The sequence below is a fragment of the Pterocles gutturalis genome, unplaced genomic scaffold (genome assembly GCF_000699245.1).
Source record: "Pterocles gutturalis isolate BGI_N339 unplaced genomic scaffold, ASM69924v1 scaffold52131, whole genome shotgun sequence".
NCBI lineage: Eukaryota > Metazoa > Chordata > Aves > Pterocliformes > Pteroclidae > Pterocles > Pterocles gutturalis.
This window is the reverse complement of record NW_010102483.1, coordinates 9084-31426: the sequence shown is the minus strand read 5'-3', so window position 1 is coordinate 31426 and position 22343 is coordinate 9084. Positions and strand designations below refer to the sequence as shown.

Here is a 22343-nt window from a genome sequence, read left to right as displayed (position 1 = left end):
AAAACCCAAAAAACAACCAACCAAAAAAAACCCCCAAACAACCCCACCCCACCAAAAAAAAAAAAAAAACCAACCAAAAAAACCCAAAACAAAACCTCCACAAACAACAAAATAAAAAAACCAAAACAAGGCCCAAACCCAACACTGGATAGCAGAGACGGCTGATCTGGGACGTGCCTCCCATGAACTGCATTGTAAGCTGTCTGTTCAGATGGTCTTGGTCCTGCCCATTTGGTACTCCTGATACCTGTGCTTCACACCTTCTACTGTCAGCCAACCTCTACATGAGGTATCTATTGAGGGGGTGTGTGTTGGATGCAGGGAATTTAAGAGGGAGAAGCTCCCAAAACTCTTGAATATTGAAAAGGTGTTCCTCTGTTGAGGGATTTCAGTTACTTGTCAGTGAATGCTTTTTGCTGATGAAGCAGACTGTTCTGTTTTGCTTTTTCATTTTAAAAATATTTGGACTCTGCAATAGTAGGTTCCTGTCATTATCTCCTATATGTACTATTTTTTCTCCTTCTAACATTGAGCAACATAATGTTCTCTGTTTATAGTGCCAGATGTTTGCTTACTGGTATGTTTGGCTTCAGATTTTGTGCATTTAAGAGCTTCCTCAGGATTTTTCTTCAAACCAGTGGTAAATTTATATGGGTAAACTTGCACAGAGGTAGTGCTTATAGGTACTTGGACTGTGTATGTGCTAATTATGTACCAAGATTATTCTTTTCATTTACAAAAAACCCACAGCACTGGAGATTTTAATGCTGATTGAAATGTTTGGAAACTTCCTGTTCAGTGTAGCTGAAAAGAAATTGTACTCATGGTTAAATGTAATGCTGGAAATAGTGTGTCCCCAGCTTGGCCACCCATATGTGTGGGTTTGACTATGAGCCTTCAAAGCTCATTATTGTGTTTCCTGTCTATGAATATCTGTTCATAAAAAAACCCTTGCTGTATGCTATGGTGACTGACTTTCTTTTAAATGGTTCCAGTTCAGAAAGGCTGACTAGTTATGAATAAGCTAGGCAAGTTTGGAAGAAGAGTTGACATCAAATCTTACTTCAGGCATTTGAAACTCCTGAAATGTTTGTGGTTGTAACAATTGTAATGATATGCTAGAATTAACTGACTGGAGTTTAGCAATAGCTGAACATTTGCTATCTTCTGGGCTGCTAACAAATTAAAATATCCTTATTTTTCATTCAGTGTACCAGAAGAACCCAAGTGTGTTTAACTCTTTATAGGCTTTTTATCCTGCGCTATTAATATGCTAAAAAAAAAAGTCTATTAGTTGAGGTAGAAGAGCCTAGATAATTTAAGACTCTCCCTTTGTGTTTACTGCTGTGAAATTGTAAAATAATGAGGTTGTAAGCTCTTAAATATTCCCACTAAAGATCATGTCAGTGACAGTGCTTGTCTGCGTTAGCACAGTAGTGATCGCAAAGGAGAAATTACTGCACTGCTAACTACACAATGCTAAATGCCTCATTGTGCTCATGTGTTTTTCTCTGGTCATTACAGATTCCCTACATTTTAGATTGGACAAAGGATTTGATGTGACATTGCTGTATTCATGCATGAAAGGAAATATAAAAATGAGAAGGAATGTTTTCTTGGCTAATCAAAATGGAGATCTGAGGGCATCTGTAATGCCTGTAAGAGATAAATGGGGCAAAATAGGATCAACGGGGGCTTATTAGTAGCACAGCTCAGTATTTTTTGCAGTGTAAAAGGGAAAACTGGTAGTTAACTCAACTTAGAATAGGGGGAGGGGTGTGTGACACAAAACTGTGAATTACAATTTTCATATAATTCGGTGATTGCATCAAGAAAGTGACCATTATAGTTGTATTTTGAAGGAATAAATTCTTGGGTTATTTCCTTTTGAAGTGTTTCTGGCAACTAAGGATAAACAGCAACTGGATTTTGTATTATGTAATAAAATGTCTCTCTCAGATGGGTGAAGTGTTGATGCTAAAATTAAAGCAGGATATAGTTTTTAAACATCTCTCATTCTTACTGAAACAGTAAGAAAGTTTATCATCTTTACAGTTTACCTTCCTGAAACGTTTCATTTGTAGGACAAGGAAACTAACTTCATGTCTTAGTTATCTTCTGTCTGTTTAACAGGAAATAGTCCAAAGCTCAGAATGGTCAGAAAGTTAGAATAACTAGAAACATCATATGTTCATGTACTGAACAGTGCTAATCAAGAAATCTGAAAATTGCAAGGCATTACGTAAATGTGTCTCTGAGTGAAACAAACACAGGAATTTTTTTTTTTCTTTTCTTTCCTGGTCATTTGCTACAAATAAAAGAATTAACGTTTTTTGTTTTAGCTCAAATACTTTCTGTGAAGGGGAAAGGTGAAGTTTTGCAGAATGTTTGCAGTTTGCCTCAGGAATTCGGAGAAACTAGTCTCAAATAAAACAATGTATTAAGTCGTGTTTTTCTTCTTCAGAATTCAGGGTTTATGAATTTTTAATTTAATTGTTTTCACTTACCTACAGTTGACCTAATAGTTCCTTGGCTGCATAAAGACTAGAATTCTTTTCCCTTTACTTGGCTCTATGGTCTAAGTACCTTGTGCTCTCGTACCTCCAAGGCTGCTTCCTCCAGTGACAGGCTGCACATTCCACTTCTCAGAAAAATTTGTCCTTACAGTGTCCATAACTTAAAATGCAATTTTAAAAATAACATTTATAAATTTGTTTAAATTTTAGAATGTTAAATGCAAGTATGTAAAGTGTCATGAAACACAGAAAAGTGTTGTATTTCCAAAATTCTAGCATTCTAGCATGCATTCTAGCATGAAATTTGAATGAGATGTCTATACTGTTTCATAAATCAAGTGAACATTTTTTTTCCCTTGAAAATATTAGTATAAAAGGCTTTATGTGGAATACAATGTTATTTTCTAGTATTGTAGGCCTGGTTCTTCTTTATACCGGTTCTAAACTGTGATGCTAATTCCTTCGGTTCTCTTGTGGAGAAGGAGGCAGCATGGGTGAATTATTTGTGGTCTGCATGCAGCTCTTTAAATGTGGCTTTATGTGATAATAGTGAGTGGACCCATCATAGATAAGCTAAATTCAGTTTTCTGAATACCTGCCTAAGATTTGGCAACTGCTAGATATTACCATGAGGTTAGAATTTGCCCAGACAACACAAAATGAAAGCATTAAAAATACCATGAGGCAGCCAGCTGCCATTCAATATTAGTATTTAAAATGCAAATGTAATAGTGAAAATTTATGAAAACAAATGATCATGCTAGAGACATAAATCCCTGGGCACATTACTGGAGACACAAATAGATGCTAATATAAGGCCTCAGTAGTTGTGCCAAACCTGTTTTAACAGTGTCTGGCTGTGAACCTACAGCTGGAGTAATTTTGAGCAGATGAATGATTTGCCCTTCCATTGCAAAGGGTTTAGAAAGTATTCTTTGAGGTACTTAATTTTGTTAATGCTTTGATTACATGTGTATATTATACTTGTTAATGTACAATGTTTGAAATTGCCTACTTCTCAATTTCTATTTGTCCTGAAAAAGCTTTTTTTTTTTTACTTTTCATACTTTCTTGTTAATAGATGAAATCTGTTTTGACATTAATGCATTGACTGTCTTGATTTTTGGTGTCAGTTTCTTTGTGATGCTGGTAGCTTCTTATCTTCAATTATATTGTGAGTTGTGTTTAAAGCTGGGGGGGGCATGTGTGTACTTTTTCTTTTACATGATTTAGGCAAATTTAGGTGACTGCTAACCAGTGCTTTTCTTGGATGCTACCTAAATGTCTTTGATCTGTTGAAATGGATCTAGTCCAAAACCAAAAACATGCCCAGATGAATGCTTTGAGGGCACTGTCTAAAGGAATTGGTTTTGTGCTGTCGTTGATGGTTTAGATTTTTTTTTTTTCACCAACTTTGATGGGGAGTGCTAACATATGTTTGTAATTATCAGCATAGTCACTTTTCCATAATTTTTTAAAAGGGCTTTTTTCCCCTTTTAAGATTATTACTCTATATACTTGGGTAGTTTTTCCTCAAGCAGATGGCTTCAATGTACATCTGCTGACAAAATCCTGAAAAAATGCGAATCTAAAAGTCAGATGGTTTCCTGTATTTAAGATGTGAATTGTACATGATTCAAATGTAAAAATTACAAACATGCTTCAAGTATTTGAATGTTTAATCTACTGCCTTACTTAATCTTTATTTTTCAGTCAGGTGGTTGGGGCAGATAAGAAACTGACTGTGATATTTAATAGGCTGTGCAAATTCTGTTAACAGAGTTCTTATGTCTTGTTTAATGTTTACAAAAAGCCAACCTGAATGACCTTGAAATCAGTGGAAATATTACTTTGGGAACAGTATCAGGCTCTCTTTTTCCCTTTAGTCATCTAGATTGATGATTCCTTGTTGGTGTGTACACAAACGGGGAGTGGTTAATTATATAATGGATTTTTGTAATGTAGTGTGCATTTTTCTCCATATAGTCGTCCTTTGGTAGCTTGTACGTTGAGCAAGTATGATTTTTTTTTTCCTGTAGAATTCGCCAGTTAATTCTAGGTATGGGAACTCCATGTCATTGCTGTCAGTATCTTCCCACATTCAGTTCTACTCTGTACTTTTGACATAGTTGCTCTCTAGTTTGTCAGCAGCGAAGCACAGCTGTAACAAAGGGCACATCCAGTCTCTGCTGTCTATATAGTGGTTGTGATTGTTCCATATTGCATTCCTGAACAAAAACCATTATCATTGGTAGAGATGTTGAAATACTCCTTTGCGTGCCTTCGGAGTTTTATTAAACCTGAAAGATTAAATACAGTATAAAATTAAGGCATTAAGTACTTAATAATAAGCATGGAACAGGGAGATACTGTGTTTGTGTTATCTAAAACATTACCAACCAATACTAATGCAGAACAATTGTGATGACTGCCTATAATTACATTGTAGGACTAATAAAATACAACAAAGCTTTCGCTTTTAAAATTAATAACTTTTTTACAGGAGAACTTGTGGCTTTTGTGGTGGTGTTGCAGTTAGGTTTTAAGATTATTTGAAAAATACTTCATGCTATAATTGATTAATTCCTGCTTGTGCATAATCTTGCTCCTAGGTAACTATTCATGTTAATTACAGATTTATCTTGTTTTCAGAGCTTTCAAGCAGGAATTGTTAAGTATTTGTCTCTTTAATAGGTTGGAAATTACAAGCGGACAGTAAAACGAATTGATGATGGTCACAGACTTTGCAATGATCTAATGAATTGTATTCATGAACGGGCACGAATAGAGAAGGTGTATGCTCAGCAGCTTACAGAATGGGCAAAAAGGTGGAAACAGCTTGTGGAAAAAGGTAATGCATTCTGATTTTGAACTCTGAAAACTTTCTCAAATGAAAAAACATGTTTCTGTATATCTTTGTTTTGGTAAGTACAAAGTAGAAATTTTGTACTTTCTAGCCTATAATGGAGTCTTTGCAAAAGGCTCAGTAATGTAACAAATGATCAAGCTTTTGTTGATTAAAAACAAACAAACAAAGCCCTGCTTCTTTGCTGGTTTGCTTGTTTCTTGCTGAAGCTGATGAATCTTGCCTCCAGTGTTGAGGTATCCAAATTTGTTCAGTTCTAGAGAACTGGCTGTTTCTAGGTAACTAACGGTATAGAACACAGTTCAGAAGTGTATCTGAATAATAAGGGGGCAGTGGCTGTAAGGGAAAGACTAGTAATAAAAAACCTAGGCACTGCTCTAATGGAAGCCTAATCTGATACCATTTGAATATATTTTGAAATAGTTTGTCCTTTCCTGGTTATCCATGCCTCAAAAAGTATGTTGAGAAATTAAAGGCAGTTCAAAGAGGTGGAATACTAGAATCATGGTACAGGGAGAAGGAGGCCAGACTAAATATTATTTCTTCTGGTATAAAAATTTGTAATATTCTAAATTTATTTGAAAAGAAACTCTTCCCTTTTCTAGGTTTGCATCAATATTACTGTTTACAAGTGAATATAAGTCAATAGCTTCAGGTAGTTTCTTGGAAATATAAGTTCCATGTGGGTGACGGTTACTGAGAATGACACTTTCTGTTGTGTTTAGGCCCACAGTATGGAACAGTAGAAAGGGCTTGGTGTGCTTTTATGTCAGAAGCTGAAAAAGTGAGTGAACTACATCTAGAAGTAAAAAGTTCACTGATGAATGAAGACTTTGAAAAAATCAAGAACTGGCAGAAGGAAGCATTTCATAAGCAAATGATGGGAGGATTTAAGGAAACCAAAGAAGCAGAAGATGGATTTAGGAAAGCTCAGAAACCCTGGGCAAAAAAGCTGAAAGAGGTACAGCAGTAGATTATGTATTAGATATCCTGTGTTATAATATATTTATGTCTCAAATCTCTAAAAGGGAGTAAACTCCCTATTCTCTCTGCTGGACCCTCCTTTCTCAAAAAGATCTCTTGCTTTCTGTCCTCTTCTGAAAATAAGTATTTTTCTTTTGGTCTCTACTAATCTTGATGATGTCAGTGAAAATCTGGAAAAAGTGGAATTTAAGTTATCATTTTAACAGTATCTTGATTTCATGCATTTGAAAGTTAAGAATTGCTCAAAGAAGTGAGCAGGGGAAAAGTGTTTGTGGGTTTTTTCCTTGTCATGCAACATTATTGTTAAATAACAGGCTTGTAGAAGAAGGGGAGCAGGAGAACATGGGCACGAGGAAGATATGTTCTATTGGGTGCTTTCTGTAAACCTTCTCTTGAGTCTATTCCACACTTCTCTAAGCTATATGAGTGGCATTTCTTGTATGGTGAGAGAATGCTGATTCATAAGTACTACTATAATTTCCTTACTTTGATTCTTATGCATTGTTCATTCCTTGGCCTAAATAAAAAAAACAAAAAAACAAACAAAAAAAACACAACCCAAGAAAAGAAAGAACATCCTGGAACAAAACCTGACACTTTGTACATTGGAATATGATAATAAGGCTAAACAATTCAGTTGATGGTGGCTGTATAAAATGTCCCAGATGCAAAGATTCAAATCTACTTTTTAGGTGGAAGCTGCAAAGAAAGCATACCATGCGGCCTGCAAAGAGGAGAAACTGGCTATATCCAGAGAAACAAATAGCAAAGCTGATCCAGCGCTAAATCCTGAACAGCTTAAGAAATTACAGGACAAAGTGGAGAGAAGCAAACAAGATGTACTAAAGGTATACTAAATGTTAACTTGCTGTTCATATGCAGTTTTTGTAGCCTATAACTTGTGCATATTTAAGCTTTTTTCCTTCCCTAACGTGCTGTGGACTGCAATGCAGCTCACTTTCAGTTATGGTGCAGTACCAGAGTTTTCTCCAAAGCCTGCATCATTGCCAAGTTGTTCTTCTGTGAAGAACAGAAAATGTATTGCCTCTATTTCAAGTAAGTACATTCAGCAGGGAAGGAAGCAGAATAAGGCAGCAAACGTGGATGGAGTTCTACTCATTTATTAGTGAGGGTTGAGTTATTTCACTTGAGAGGCTGTGACATAGGTGCCTAAAGCTTGCTGACAACATCTAAACATTCTTGACCATAGAATGTATTTTTTAAGAAAATAAACTGATATAATCCACTTAAATAAAAGCAAATACAATTGTGGAAAAAGCATTCTATTGCTGTGCTGGTTTTCACTGGGATAGAGTTAAATTTTCCTCATAGGAGCTAGTTTGAGGCTGTTTTCTGTGCTGAAAACAGTGTTGATAACATAGGGATTTTTTTTAATTACTGCTGAGCAGTGTTTACACGGAGTCAGGGCCTTTTCTGTGTCTCACACTGCTTTGATTTACTCTGTGGCTCCTTTGGTGTTTGTCTTTAGTATTACATTGGCATTTGTCATGGTTTCTGTTAAAAAGAGAAGAGGCTTAGAACTTTGTTGTAACTGCTCCGTAGTTTTGTTAGATAACTCTAACTCATTGTGACCTAACATAGCTGCTGTGGTCATGAAAAGAGAATGCAGTTTGGGAAATTCTGGTCTAAATCTTGGCCATTATTACATTGATAAATCTGTTATGTAGGGTAGTAATAAAACATATTGCTAATTGTTTGTTTTTTCCACCCCCAGACAAAAGAAAAGTATGAAAAATCACTGAAAGAATTGGATAATGCCACTCCTCAATATATGGAAAACATGGAGCAGGTATTTGAACAGTGTCAGCAGTTTGAGGAAAAACGCTTACGTTTCTTCCGAGAAGTGTTACTGGAAGTTCAAAAACACCTTGACTTGTCTAATGTTGCAAGGTAAAACTGTGTAAGACTTCAAAATTAATGCTTAATACTTTTCAGGGAAGAGTAATCCATACTACAAGTAGATCAGAGTTTGGAATCTGATTTGTTTGTAATGTGTTGCTTCAGTTTGTTTAAGGTGTATTTGAAAGAACTTAATTCTTTGTTTTGTCCGAGATCAGATTAGCATCTGTCCCTAACATTTGCTGGTTTTATTTAACACAGTGTTAAACAAACCAAGAAACCCTCATTCTTCTGGTATTTTTATAATCAAATGTGTGCCAATTAGAAAGGATTCAGAGCTTAGAATCAAAAAATGCTGGATCAAAGACTGGGAAAGGAGGGGTTTGGTGTATTATGTGTCTTGCATGTTTATTGGAGAACAAGCTAGAATTTATTAGTGTAAGACACCATGAACTTCATAGCATGGACACATCTATTGTTAAAACATGAGAGCTCACTCTAAAGGAATTACCTTAACTAGGGGGTGAATGTTAAAGATCCATTGGTTGAGCCTTGCTGAACTCTTGTCCTTCTTAATTTCAAAGTCTGCTCTTTATACTGTAGTATGTATAAAGCATGTCTTGTGCTCTATACCCTCCTCACTACATTTCAAGAAATCTAAAGTTCTGCTAGGGAACTCGGATCAGAGCTCATACAGCTTATTTTGTCAGACTGTGTGGCATGTCATCAACTACTACGGGTCGTTTTGATACTGAACTACTTCGATATGTCAGCAAGACAGTGGTTATAATGTTTTTGTTTTCTCTTGCATTCAAAAAGACAGACACTAGAATGCTTGCAGCAAATGCTGTAACACTAGTGGAATTTTACATTCCACTTGTAACGGCGGAGTTTCATGTGTGCTCTGGTTGGCGCTTCAATTAAAAGGAGTAACGTGTGTTCCTGGCCGGCTGCTGATTTCTGTTTCCTCTTCTGCTAGTGACAAAACTCTTATGGTAGTCCAACCAGTGGAATTAAGAAACTGACCAAGGTAACCTAGGGCAAGAAGAATCTAGTTTGGTTTTAACTTGCTACGCAGTCACATGAATGTTAGTTCTGGCATAAGTGAAGAGGGTGACATAGGGGCAAGAACAAATACGGAGCAAGCACTAAGTAAGGGCAAGATCACTGATTTTAGCATCATTATCATTTTAGGTTGCTTTGAAGTTCTTATGGAACTGCTGTGGAAGACAGATTCTTTTTACTCTCAGGGTGGATAGTTAGGATTGCCCATTTGAATTCAGTTTAATGAGGTTGAAAGAAACTACAGAACAGAAATAAATGAGAAATAGTTGACTTGGAGGGCAAGGTTGGAGGAAGACTACAGAAGATGACCATGTGGAGAGGCAATGATTTCCTTTTAGGATACTTAGGATGTTCAGGATTGGTATCTTGTGGTATGTTAATAAGGTGCAAACAAAATAATAGAACTAGTACGATAAAACTAAGGATAAAGCAACTGCAGCTGTTCATCTATTTCCTTATCTCTACCTCTGTAAATACACAGAGATAAAAAGTGTAGAATAAAGCCCCGAAAGGAAGTCTGAGTTTTAACTTTCCTAAGACAAATAATGGTGAAGAGCACAGTACAGAAAATAGCCCTGCCCTGTTTTCTGCAGATGTAGACCTCCAGTTTATCGTTGATCTGACGGCTAGTGAGTCATTCAAAATTATTTATTCCCTTTCTCAAAATATATGCCTTTCTATTGCTGAAATACATTCAAAGAACCACCGATGTATGTGGTATGTGTTTTTTTTCCTACATGTTAAAGCAGTTGGGTAATATATAGAAATTGAGAAATTTGGAAGTATATTTTGAGGACAATGACAATGTAGCGCTAATGAAATCTAGTTCTAAATTTTGTATTACTTGCTCTGGAAGGATTTCCTCAAATTCTCTCTAGCTTGAATACAGACTAGAAGTTCTGTGTCTCTTATTTTAAGCCTTCTACCTGTTGTCTTGAGATTTCTTTACACTGAGTTCCATATTGCACCATCTTGGGTTTTTTTGTATAAAACAATTGTATTTGTAGTCACAGTCTGTAGAGCAAATAAATCATGTTCATGGTCTAGGATCAGGGCATCAAAGTTGTATCTGCAAGATTACTTCTGTTCTGTAAAATACTTGATAATTAGTTATGAGAATTCAACTTTAATGAAAACCATTAGACTAAGGTTCTTTTTTGTAGTATTTGATATTTTGTATAAATAGTATAGTTAGTAAAATCATAGAGTACCTAAAACAATAAAAGCAGTTAGCAGATATTATACCTGCATAGGAAAATGTTTAACACATTTAACTCCCCTTCAGGTTTAAGATTTTTATTTTTATAGTGATTTATGATTCTCATTGGATTAAGACAGGAGTTTTCACAGAATGCCATGGACTTTTCACAAAAACAGTTTCTACTTTCTTGTAGACAAGCTTTTAAATTCAAGAAACTTAGAGATTGGCATTCAGTAATTTAAATACATTCCTATATAAATCCTACATTTAATGACAGCTAATTAAGTTACTTTACACAAAAAAAATTGATAAATAAGGATTTTATGTTTTTGTGAACTTTCAGCAAGCTTACTTGTTGGAATATACTCTTCCTTTTTTATAGGCAGTAAAGAGGTTAGAGTTTTAAAAGTCTGTCTTGCTGTAAGCTTTTTTTTTTCAATTCTGTTATGAACTTCAAAATATTCTTTTTGTTTTTCCTTAATCTGACTAGGGGATTTGCTGTGTTTCCTGATGTTATACTAAATTTAAAGGCAAATTTGTTTTGCAGTTACAAAAATATCTATCGTGAACTGGAACAGAATATCAAAGCAGCAGATGCTGTTGAAGACTTGCGGTGGTTTAGAGCTAATCAAGGTCCTGGGATGTCAATGAATTGGCCTCAGTTTGAGGTATGGTCAGAGTACTTAAAACCCAGACTTGTTTTATCTATTTTTTTCTCTTTGCTTTTTGTCGTATTCCTTTCTGGTGTAACTCTTAAATTCAGGCTTTGAGCAGTGAATTTTCTTGTTTTTACAAGTCATAGTAGCTTTGTTTTCTTGATTTCCATTGGGCTCTCATCATCCCCCAGCTTCTGCAGGTGAGTATTTTGGCCACCTATTCAAAGTAAAAAGGGATAAAGGAGAAAACTCTATAGTAAATTTTTTTTGAGCTGAGGTAATTATTGAAGTCATTAGTAAGCCATAGTTTAGTTGATACACCTCTGACACCTTTATATGTTGTCCTGTATGTTTTACTTCTCCCCTTTGATGTCAGACTTCAATTTGAATCTCCATGCTGTCAGCAGGTAATTATAGTGTAGAGACTTTGAAAAAGTTTGAAAAAACATTTCAATCAGTCCTGAAAATTGGTATTTATAAGTCTTAACTAGTTTTTTTTAATCCTGTTATTAAAAAAAGTTCCACCTTTAACCAGTTGTTAATCGTATTGCTGAATGCCATCTTCAGAAGAAAGGAGGTTTTTAAAATTTGTTGTTTTTTAAATGTAATTTACAAGAACTGTGTACCAAACTGTATCAGTGCAGATCATATACTATCAGTATCAAATGGCTGGAATTGAGATGAGTTTGACCAGAATCATGGGTTTAGTTGAAATAATTTCTAGGCATTAAATCAATAGAGTGGAAGCATCAGCTTGGGAGCGTTTGCTGTTCCCTCATTAAACATAATGGAAAATATCACTTGTTTTTAAATTATTGAATAACTTCAGATTAGTAGGTCTGAGGAAGAAGACTCCTAATAGTACTGCAGAATTACTTTGCCTGAAATGCTGAGCTACAGTTACTTCTGTGTGGGGAAATTATCATCCTTTTTCATAAGCATTATAATTAACAGATTAAATACTGTTGCTACTATTTTTCTAATCAAGTTTTTTTCTCATTTACATGCTACAAGGATGAAGTAAGTAAAAAAAAATCATGATCAAATGAATATGAAATTGCATTATAAACTGCAAATACGCTTAGGTCAGTTGTCTTTAAACTATGATAACTCAGAAATCCAAAACGCATTTGTAGAAAGTTAAAATAATGAGGTAGCTCTGAAAATTTGGCCAGAAATCACTTAAGAGGGACTGTTCTACATGTATAAACCAGTAGTAATAGCAACTTGCGAAAATCTTCATTTCCTGTTAAAAATACTTATCTCAAATGCTATGTTTTGTATAACAACTATCTCCTGGCTTTTTTTTTTTTACCTTTAAGGCTTCTGAAATGAAACATATCTCAGTATAGGATATTTGCTTGCATCCAGTTTGTTGGTTCCTGCTTTATATCAGTATGCAGCTTAGTTTGACTTGATAGGTAGAAGCTGTGTTTAGGTCTCATCATGCCTGTTCGTCTGCCTTCTGAAACATCTGAATGGTGCAAGGAGGAGATACTTTATAAATGGCATAATGAGTCTTGTCAACAGTTGTGTTGATTTAAGCTTTAACTTTTATGGGTGGCTTTTAAAGGCAATAAATTTAACTACATCTAGAGTGAAGTACCTTAAGGGTAATCTCAGGGACAGGAGAAGTGTCATACAATGAGTTTAAAAATTAGCTTCTTCATAGGTCATTCTTGGAGCACTTGAGAAGTAAGCCCTGTCTTAGATTATAATACCTTTTAAAATTAGATGTAAGGTTTACCTTTTGAAGTCAGATGTCTTGGCATTGTTTGAAACAGTGGGCCCTCTCAGTACAGCTTTTAAAGTGTTGCACTGGCCAACTCCTTTGATTTTTCCAGTTGTCTGCCAGATATCTGGAATTTTAAGTCTTTTCAAGGTGTTCAGAATACTAAGTGGGGAAGTACAGGTAACCTTGGGATTTTGTGAGCAGCACAGATATCTGCTTGCATTCCTAGGGAACGAACTAGACGAGAACTATAACTGAAACATCTTTTTAATAATTAGTTGTACTGTTGTATGTATAAATGTATGTTCCATAACTCAGTCTGAAAATTATATGTGATAATTACTTGTTCAATTAAATTTCTAAATCACATTTTGCATTCATTGATAGGAGTGGTCTGCAGATCTGAATCGCACCCTCAGTAGAAGAGAAAAGAAGAAGGCTTCTGATGGAGTGACTCTGACTGGTATTAATCAGACAGGAGAACAAGTTTCACAGACTAACAAACACAGCAGGTATTTTTTTTCATGCCTAAAAAGACTAATTGGAAAGGATTGTTATCTTCAAGTACACTAAGTTTTATGGGACCAAAAAGTTACTGTCCAACCAAATGTTAATTATCTGTGAGCAGTTTTAGTGATGTGTTTCTGCAGCTCACAAAATATTTTGGGAATTATTCTCCGCTTTACGGTTCTTTACATTGGAAATTAAAAGAAGCCAAACTTCATGAGAAACGGAACTTTCTGTAGCTAATCTGGTAGTTAGTCTGTTGCTATCTTCCCATTTCTAGAAATGACAATTACACTTTGAAATCTTAGCTTGCAAAACATTTAGTCACTTCAGAATTCTGGATGTAATTAGTACAAAAATGTTAACATCAGCTGCTTTAGAAAGGAATGAAACTGGCTAGAAAAATCACACTGCCTTTTGTTGCAGGCAGTAAGAAAAAGAAATTGTGGTCCACAGGATGTTCTAATTCTGGAGAAATGTATCACATTTTTGGGATTTATGCTTCACTTGATAGGTGTTTGTTTATGGTTTTGTTTTTGTTTTGTTGTTTTTTGGTTTTTTTTTCCTGGAGTAGTCATCTGCTAAGAAACTACTTAGTGGGACACCAGTGACAGTGTTTTACTCTTAAACAGATAGGGTCACCATAATGCTCTTTCTTTTCCAAATTAGCAGTCTTAGTGTCCAGAGTAACACAGTGCAGTCAGTACAATCAAGTTACAATCCCTTTGAAGATGAAGAAGATACTGGGAGTACTGTCAGTGAAAAGGAGGACAATAAGATCAAAAAGTTGGTGAAATGTTGTTTTTTAATTGTTTTCACACTTGCACTTTCTCTGTCCAGGGTTTTCTATTTTTGGTTTCTATAACACTGTGCCGGGTCAGTGCATGAAGAGGTTATGTAAGCAACACTGTAACCTAACTTGTCTTTCCTAACAGATCTTTGAAACTACTGGGGTTATTGGCAGTTGCTAACAGAACTGCTGTTGCTTTTTTCCTTCCTTTACCAGTCCTATAAAATGTTAAAACTGATGGATTTTTGTAGTGAAACTGCTTTTGGAGCTTTATTGCTCTCTATGTTCTCGCTGAATAAATCTGCTTTTATGAATGCTTTCTTTTTATTTAGGACCTTCTCAAACAGCTGCCTGTTGCTTCAGTATGCATACCTAGGGATGTCATACCACTCTCTTAAATGGCATGTGCATGCTTAACAGTGAACTTTTCTTTAAATGATCAAGTTGTTGCAGCATAATGAAGTTTCTTTATTGGTGGATTGCAACATAAAAAAACTGTTGTAGAGGTGCATAGAGATTTGGGAGGAAGGTTCTGCAAAGCAATTTAAATCTCTTATCCTAAAACAGATAATTCCTTTCATCTACTACCTGCATACCTTTTACCCTTATAGGGTAAATAATCGCATGGATTACATAGATTTCTTGATAGGGAAGCTTTTGGAGTTTGTGGGGAGGTTGTCTTTGATATATTTTTTCTTTTGCCTCTTTCTAACTTTGTGAATGTCTTGCAAGAATGTTTTTTTCTTTTTAATGAGGCATTATAAGCTAAAGATAGGTGAGAACATACTAGAAATAAAGTTTTAAAACTGGAACTTAGAGTGGAGTTTAAGCTTAATTAGGGGAACTCGTATGTTAGTGGCATTTCTAGTCTCCTATTTTAAGAGCAAACAAGAATAATTTAAAAATTGTTTTCAGTGTTAGCAGCTATGAAAAAAACCAAAGCTACCCTACAGATTGGTCTGATGAAGAGTCCAACAATCCCTTCTCTTCCACTGATGCAAATGGAGACACCAATCCATTTGATGAAGATACCTCTCCTGCAATGGAGGTGAGAGTGCGTGCACTCTATGACTATGAGGGCCAAGAGCAAGATGAGCTCAGTTTTAAAGCTGGTAAGTTTACAGCATTCACTTAAAATATTTATCAAAAAGAGAAAGATGGGGAGGAGTTTTTCTCTTCAGCTTTTATTTTATGAAGTCACCTGTTTCTTTGAATGTACAATTCCATTTACAGGATCCTATCTAATCCTCACCCCTCCCAACAGCACTTCTTAGTATGCCCTATTTGGAAGCACTGGCTTCTAATCTGTTTGGAATGTGTTGAGATGCATCTGTTTGGGATATTCACTTCTTACCATCTCATGTTCAAAATGAGCTGCAGAACTGATAATCCTATCTTCTCCTTTTCGTAGTTGGTGACAGTAACAGCTGCTGCTTTTAGCTGTCTAGAGATGCCAACCGTACAAAGTTTGTTTTTTAAAGGAAAAGACTACAGCAGCTAATCTTAATATCAGTTGATTAGATATTGGTTTTTTTTCTGTTTAATCTGGAAGCATCCCTTTTTTGGCCTCTGATTTCTTACAGTGCTAACATTTTAATGTTGAAAACTTAGTTGTGGGCAGGTATTTTCTTTTTCTTTCTTTCCCATCCCTCTTCAGTGTATGTTAAGCACAGTAACTGCCTTCACTTGTTTTTTCATCTTACATTATATTATGGTACACTACTTATACATCTTCCTTGGGATGTTGTGTTTCCCTTGAGCTGTTTTTTCTTTTTTTTTGTTTGTGTGTGGGGTTTTTTTGTTTGTTTGTGGTTTTTTTTTTTTTTTTTGTGTGTGGGGTTTTTTTTTTTTTTTTTGGTTTTTTTTTTTTTTTTTGGTTTTTTTTTTTTTTTTTTTTACTTTTTACCTGACTGCTGTAGGAGTTGAGAGAACAGAATGTGCAACTAACAGGAGAGACCCGTGCCACAGTATGTTTCCATATGTACGAAGTTGGCACAAGGGTATGATGGCTGTATGCCACGGGTGCTGCTGCCTCCAGTTTGTCTGGGCTCGTTGCACTAGCCGTTGTGCGTTGAGCGAGTGCCTGAGGATCTACTCAGCCCGCGAAGTAGGAGACTTCCAAGTTTTTCACCTGGCCGGCCCGGAGGCAGCACCCTCTAGTGATAAAACGTGAAATCTACACCCTGTCCATGCTTCTCGAGCTCTAATTTCAGCCGTTCGTTCTACTGTCTTGGCCAAAATTGCACATTAAAAGTTTACTAACCAGGAATTCCAGAGCAAGATTGCATGAGTAATTTAGCAAAAGCAAACAGAACTTCAGTTAGTGAAAATGAGATAGGCAATCTCATTGATCTTGTCTCTTTTCCCGTTTGCTTGTTATGTACTCCCTTCTGTAATGACTGACTTAGTTGTAGAGGAAAAACAGGATTCAAGTGTTGAAAGAAAGTTTAAGAAAACTTTTGATTCTACTTCCCTTTCAGCTGGGGTTTGTAATAAGTATGCTACTTCTACACCATCTACTATGGGTCTTAGATGGATGTTACGGCTGAAAATTATTACAGTAAACAAGTCAGTGATGTAGCTAATCAGTGAATTGCTAGACTTCCATTCTGCTTATGGAGAAAGTTGGTTCTCAGAACAGTGTATTTCCAGGTTGTATTCTAAATGCAGTTTTTGGTTTTTAAACCAAAAAGCCCCACAGCTGACGTGGTGGTACTCCTGCCTTTTACTCACTACCCTCCTTTTTTAGTAGTGAAACTCTATACATCTGACTTCTGTTCTTTGTAGACAAGTATTGTAGGCTTCCAGAGAGAAGGAATGGGTTGGTTTGCCCATTAACTTTGCTGAATTGTGCCCTGACAGAACGACAGTAGTAAAAAAACATCTGGAGCTTTCTCTGGAATGCACAGCAGCTCAAATTCTTCATTCTCTAGAATTTAACTGCTCCTTTTTTCTCAGCAGGGGATGGAAGTATGCTAATCCTCTTGAAAGATATGTATTGTGCCTGTGAAGCAACAGGGTGGCATTCCAAGGATTTACAGTAACAAGGCTTTCAGTGGCAAAACTATGTAATGTTTATACACACAGATGTAATGGTTAAATACGAAGTTAGGTATTCTGTCTTCAGTGCCAGCTGTGTGACTTGTGTTAAACGATTTGAACTAAGTGGTTCTCAGTGTGAGGTCTGTAAAGATATAGTACAGGAAGTATGAACTGTGAGATGTAGGTAGGCTTAACTTAAAAATAGCTTGATACCTTTGAAGGAAGAGCATTACATGAATGTATCAATTACAGGAACGGGATGACATGCTAGACTATGAATCCCCTTAAAGCAGCTGAATTATAGAATAGCTACAGTCAAACTTAGTTTTTAGGCAGAAGTATTAGTGTGATTAGGTTTACACTGAACATACAAAAGACTAAGGAAAAAAATTCACCAAGTCATGCAGGAGACAATTTAAAATGTGCTTACTTCTGTGCTATGTAGACTATGGCTAGACTCCTAAGCAGCTGTCAACAGAGGGTTAATGCATTTTAGGCATTGGTTTAAATGTACGTGGATATTCTCAGATGGGATTTCCTTGGGTATTCAAAGAATTTGTCTACAAAGCTTTTGTGATCACTTCTAGGTGCATGCTGTAGAATATATGCTCTGCATACTGTCCATTAAATGTACTTTAATACATGAAAGTCCTTTTTATTAGTGGAATACTTTATACATCTGGTGTTTTTTTTTTCTTGGCAAACAACTGTGGGAGGCTTCCAAAGATTAAAAATAACAGTTTATCTTATGAGAGGTTTTATAATTGTGTAACAGGGTGGGACATAACCATCCTACCATATGTATATCTCACCCTACTGTGTATCTGCATGGTCTACATTTACTGTAGCTATTTATTCTTAGCCATGGCAATGTTGTCAAAATGTGTTATTGTATATGCTATCTTTATCGCAGTTGTTAGACTGTTTTCATTATAACTGTTATGCAGAGGACACTTAAAAGTTGTTATATTTTCATAGACCTCCGAGATCACTGAATTTCCAAGTCCTAACTGTTAATACAAGTGCAATTTGCATTGGGGCTTACTGTTAATGCAGTGTGGCTTTTTGATAGTCACTGTTTTCACTCTTTATTAACATAGAAATAGTGGGCAGGCTTGGAATTGTACACACTCTCATTCTGCAGCACTAGAAATGACGGAAAAAATTGTAAAAACGTCTCCATAAGCCAAGTACAGTTTGCAGTGCCAAACATTTGTTCATTATGTTATTTTATTAGTTATCTGGTAAACTTACAAACTAGAAGAGATGTTTATCTAACATCTCTTCTATGGAAGCTATGGAAGGTAAATACCTTGTGAAGATTTAATATGAAGTTTGTCCCTATTTCTACCAAAGAATTTATAGTCCCCTAGGCTGGTTCACGTTCTCCTAAATGATACCGAGACACTCTATATTTCATAGAATCACAGAATCATGGAATGGTTACAGCTGGAAAGGACCTTAGAGATCATCTACTTCCAACCCCCCTGCCATGGGCAGGGACACCCTCCACTAGACCAGGTTGCTCAAAGCCTCATCCAGCCTGGCCTTGAACACCTCCAGGGATGGGGCATCCACAGCTTCTCTGGGCAACCTGCTCCAGTGTCTCACCACCTGCACAGTGAAAAATTTCTTCCTAAGTCTAGTCTAAATCTGCCCTCTTTCAGCTTATACCCATTACCCCTTGTCCTCTCACTACCCCCCCTGATAAAGAGTGCCTCCCCATCTCTCCTCTAGGCCCCCTTCAGGTACTGGAAGGCTGCTATAAGGTCCCCGTAGAGCCTTCTCTTCTCCAGGCTGAATGACCCCAACTCTCTCAGCCTGTCCTCACAGGGGAGGTGTTCCAGCCCTCTGACCATCTTTGTAGCCATTTGGGACTGTAGGAAGTGGGTAATATTTTCAGCATGTATTTCCTATTCCTAACTAAGATGTAACACAAATCAGTTTTATCTAGGGAAATAATTTGACACAAGTAAGTTGTACATAAGGAAATAATTGTTACTCCGTGTGGCCTTTTTGCCTGGCTGAGGTGAACATTCATTTGCTCATATACAGCATCTTGGAGTCTGCAGTCTCTCTAATGCCAAAGTATTTCCTAAGGATGTAGAAGATTAGATGTGCATGATAGTCAAAATGAGGTTATGTAATAGCTCATAAGTGTCTGAATAATCAGTGTAATCTTTTGCTTTGTAAGTTAGGAAGCAAATTCTGACTTAATTTTTCTGGAGCTACAATTGTACATCAGTTTACAACAATATAAAGCTGGACCAGTAAAAGGGGAAGTTAAATCACAGTCCTTACCTTTCTTAAAAAGATAAGGAAAGATGTAACAAAGTGTAAGGTAGAAGATTCATTTAAATCTTTCTGCATCACAAGCTAGTAGTGGTATACTGAAAAGCTGCAAATATAATTCAAGACCATTTTACTGCCATGTTTTAATTTTTGTAGCATTTTCTTCCTATGTTCCACAAACTCTTAGAAGAACATATATTGACAATAAGCCTAACAAAACATTTATGTCACTTGCACTGACATTTTGTTGAGGGCCATAAATGTACGATTATTCTGCTTGTTTAGAGGTAGTTGTACTATCCACAACCATCTTTGACTGTTCACACCCTTTAGATATAAGGGAATCTTTGATCTCATAGTGAAATAACACTGTATATAACTTCAAAAGTTTGCATTCTTTATTGTGCTTTAAAAAATGCTATGATTTTTTGAAATGCCATCACTGTAATGTTTAAGTTTCAAAGTAGCTTGCTCCTTCCTATTTTCTTGAAATTGGAGGCTTTTCTTCCCGTATGCAAATCTGTAAGTAGTATTCTTAGTATCAAAAGCATGAAGAGGAAAGAACCCTACTGGGGCCTGGGGTGGGCAGGGAAAGAAAAGTGGACATGTAGATAACGGTCATATTATCTTCCTGTTGTTGCTTAAAAGGTTACAGGTTTTTAGCAATGTTCCTTCTTTTTTCAGGGGATGAGTTAACTAAAATGGAGAATGAAGATGAGCAGGGTTGGTGCAAAGGACGCCTGGACAATGGACAAGTTGGTTTATACCCAGCAAATTATGTAGAACCAATCCAGTGACAGAGGACAAAGTTAATACAGAAGTGTTACAAAAGCTCTATAGGCCTGTACAGTATATATTTAAAGTGCGAGGAAGCTGAATGATGTATAGAGTGTATATATTTTAATGAAAAGGCGAGGGCTTGATACTGAAATATGGTGAATTAAAGACAAAAGTTCGAACTAATAATCTGACATTATTTTCACAAGTTGTGCACAATGCAAAGGAAAGGGGTTAGGTTGAAAAAATAGTATGATAGGAAAAATACTTTTAAAGCTTTTTCTTCCTTCATGGTCTCTTATTGTGAATCCTAAACATTTTTGCATTTTCTATGCTTGTGCCTCATCCTGCTCTAGGTATGTGGCTTATGCTCACTTCTGTTTAATCAGTTAAGTGACCTTCAGTAACTTGCAACTTGAATTTTAAAGATTATTATAGTTAATTTTCTATTTGTTCTTAGCAATGTCTGAAAGATGCAGTATTTTTTTATTTAAATGCTATGTAGTTAAGCACCTTTTTGTATGCTTGGATTTATCAATACTTAAATTATGACACAGATTTAGTCACCAGTTGACTGAATGAAAACTCTTTCCATGTTGTAGTAATCTTTCTATGTTGTCAGCATGGCTTGAAGTTGTAAAACAAATACTGTATTTAATAAATATCTGTTACAGAAGGTTATTTGTAGCAGAGATATCTGCAGGTGTCATGGGTTGGGATTCTATTAAGAATGTTGTTTATGTGGTTTGACACTTAAACTAATAGTTTTCCATCTAGATCTTAAATGGCACTCAAAAGAAAGATAGATTGTGCATAAGCGCCAGAATAGTAGCTATTTCCAGCACATGTTTGCAGGGAAAAAAAAAAAAAAAACAAACAAAAACTCCTTTAAACTGCTAGTGATTTTTGGGTGATTTGAAATGTTGAATCTGTGAGGGCTAATTTTTTTGAACAGAGAAGACTGTAAAATAGGCTAAATGCTTTTTATTAAGAGTCTATGTTGTGTATATGTACATATAATTTGATATTCGAAAATATAAAGAGCATGGCTATTAGTTATCAAGCCTTTTGATGTCAGTAAGATTTAGACTGTTTTAAGAGTTTAAATTATAGGTATATTTAAATCTGCTTTCCTACCATATTCATTACTGTACCATAGATAAAGTATCCTGTGATTAGATTTTCAGAAGTACAGTAAATGCACTAACATACTCAAATCAGTATTTGTGGATAAATTTGTGGGTCAAAATATAAACAAGCTTTAGTCCTTACATGGATTATTGTAGCAGAACACTGTAAAATCTACATTGGTTTGCAGTTACAACTCGGCCATCTGTAATAGTGCCAAATAGTATGTATGCATTTGTGACATTTAAAACTGGGTTGTAAAATCACAGCAGATTTGTGTTTAAAAAAAATAAGTTTCGGGTAAGTAGATATGCTATGTTAGGAAGCTACACTGTAATGAAGCTAACAAATCGATTTTGAGGTAACTGTAAAACACTGTTGGTAGTCTTGGACTTTATCGTTTGCTTTTTGAGCTTATATATTTAGTCATCAGTCAACAAATCAAAATGTGCAAGCTTAGAAAGTGGCTGTATGTATATGTGTGTCAAGGAAAACTTACCAACATAATTGTTCATCTACAAGACAGTTACTAAAATTGTCAGGAATTACTGGTTTGGGTCTCTGTATTGTAAAATATTTTAGAAAACAATAAAAATGGTTAATCTCTTAAATACGCGGAATGTACCTTTTACTATTTCAATGTATGTGAAAATAGTGTTATGAAGCAAATAATCTGTGCATTTCATTGCAATTCAAGGTGACAAAATCTGCATTGTCTGAAATAACCATAAAGAGGAGTAGGACATCCGTGGCATTGTGCTGTTAACAAAAATGGGGAGGTGCACTGCACAGGGGCTCTTGGTGAGACATTCCAGCAAAATCTTTATTGAAGAAGAGGAGACCATGTCTTTTATGGGTATGCAGAATCTACTGTGATGCTGCGTTCTGTCGTATAGTCAAGTCTGATATATCTTGAGCAGCTATGTT

General features: G+C 35.8%; 1 protein-coding gene across 1 annotated transcript; it reads left to right on the top strand.

Annotated features, from left to right (window-relative positions):
- Nucleotides 1-5210: 5210 nt before the first annotated feature.
- On the top strand, nt 5211-22036 carry PACSIN2 (protein kinase C and casein kinase substrate in neurons 2; the record flags this gene model as incomplete). Its single annotated transcript, XM_010086201.1, has 9 exons — nt 5211-5367; nt 6108-6343; nt 7059-7214; nt 8102-8277; nt 11040-11160; nt 13268-13392; nt 14057-14173; nt 15093-15289; nt 20196-22036. Coding segments are annotated over 9 exons (1398 nt in total), but the record flags the coding sequence as incomplete, so codon positions are not given.
- Nucleotides 22037-22343: the final 307 nt, after the last annotated feature.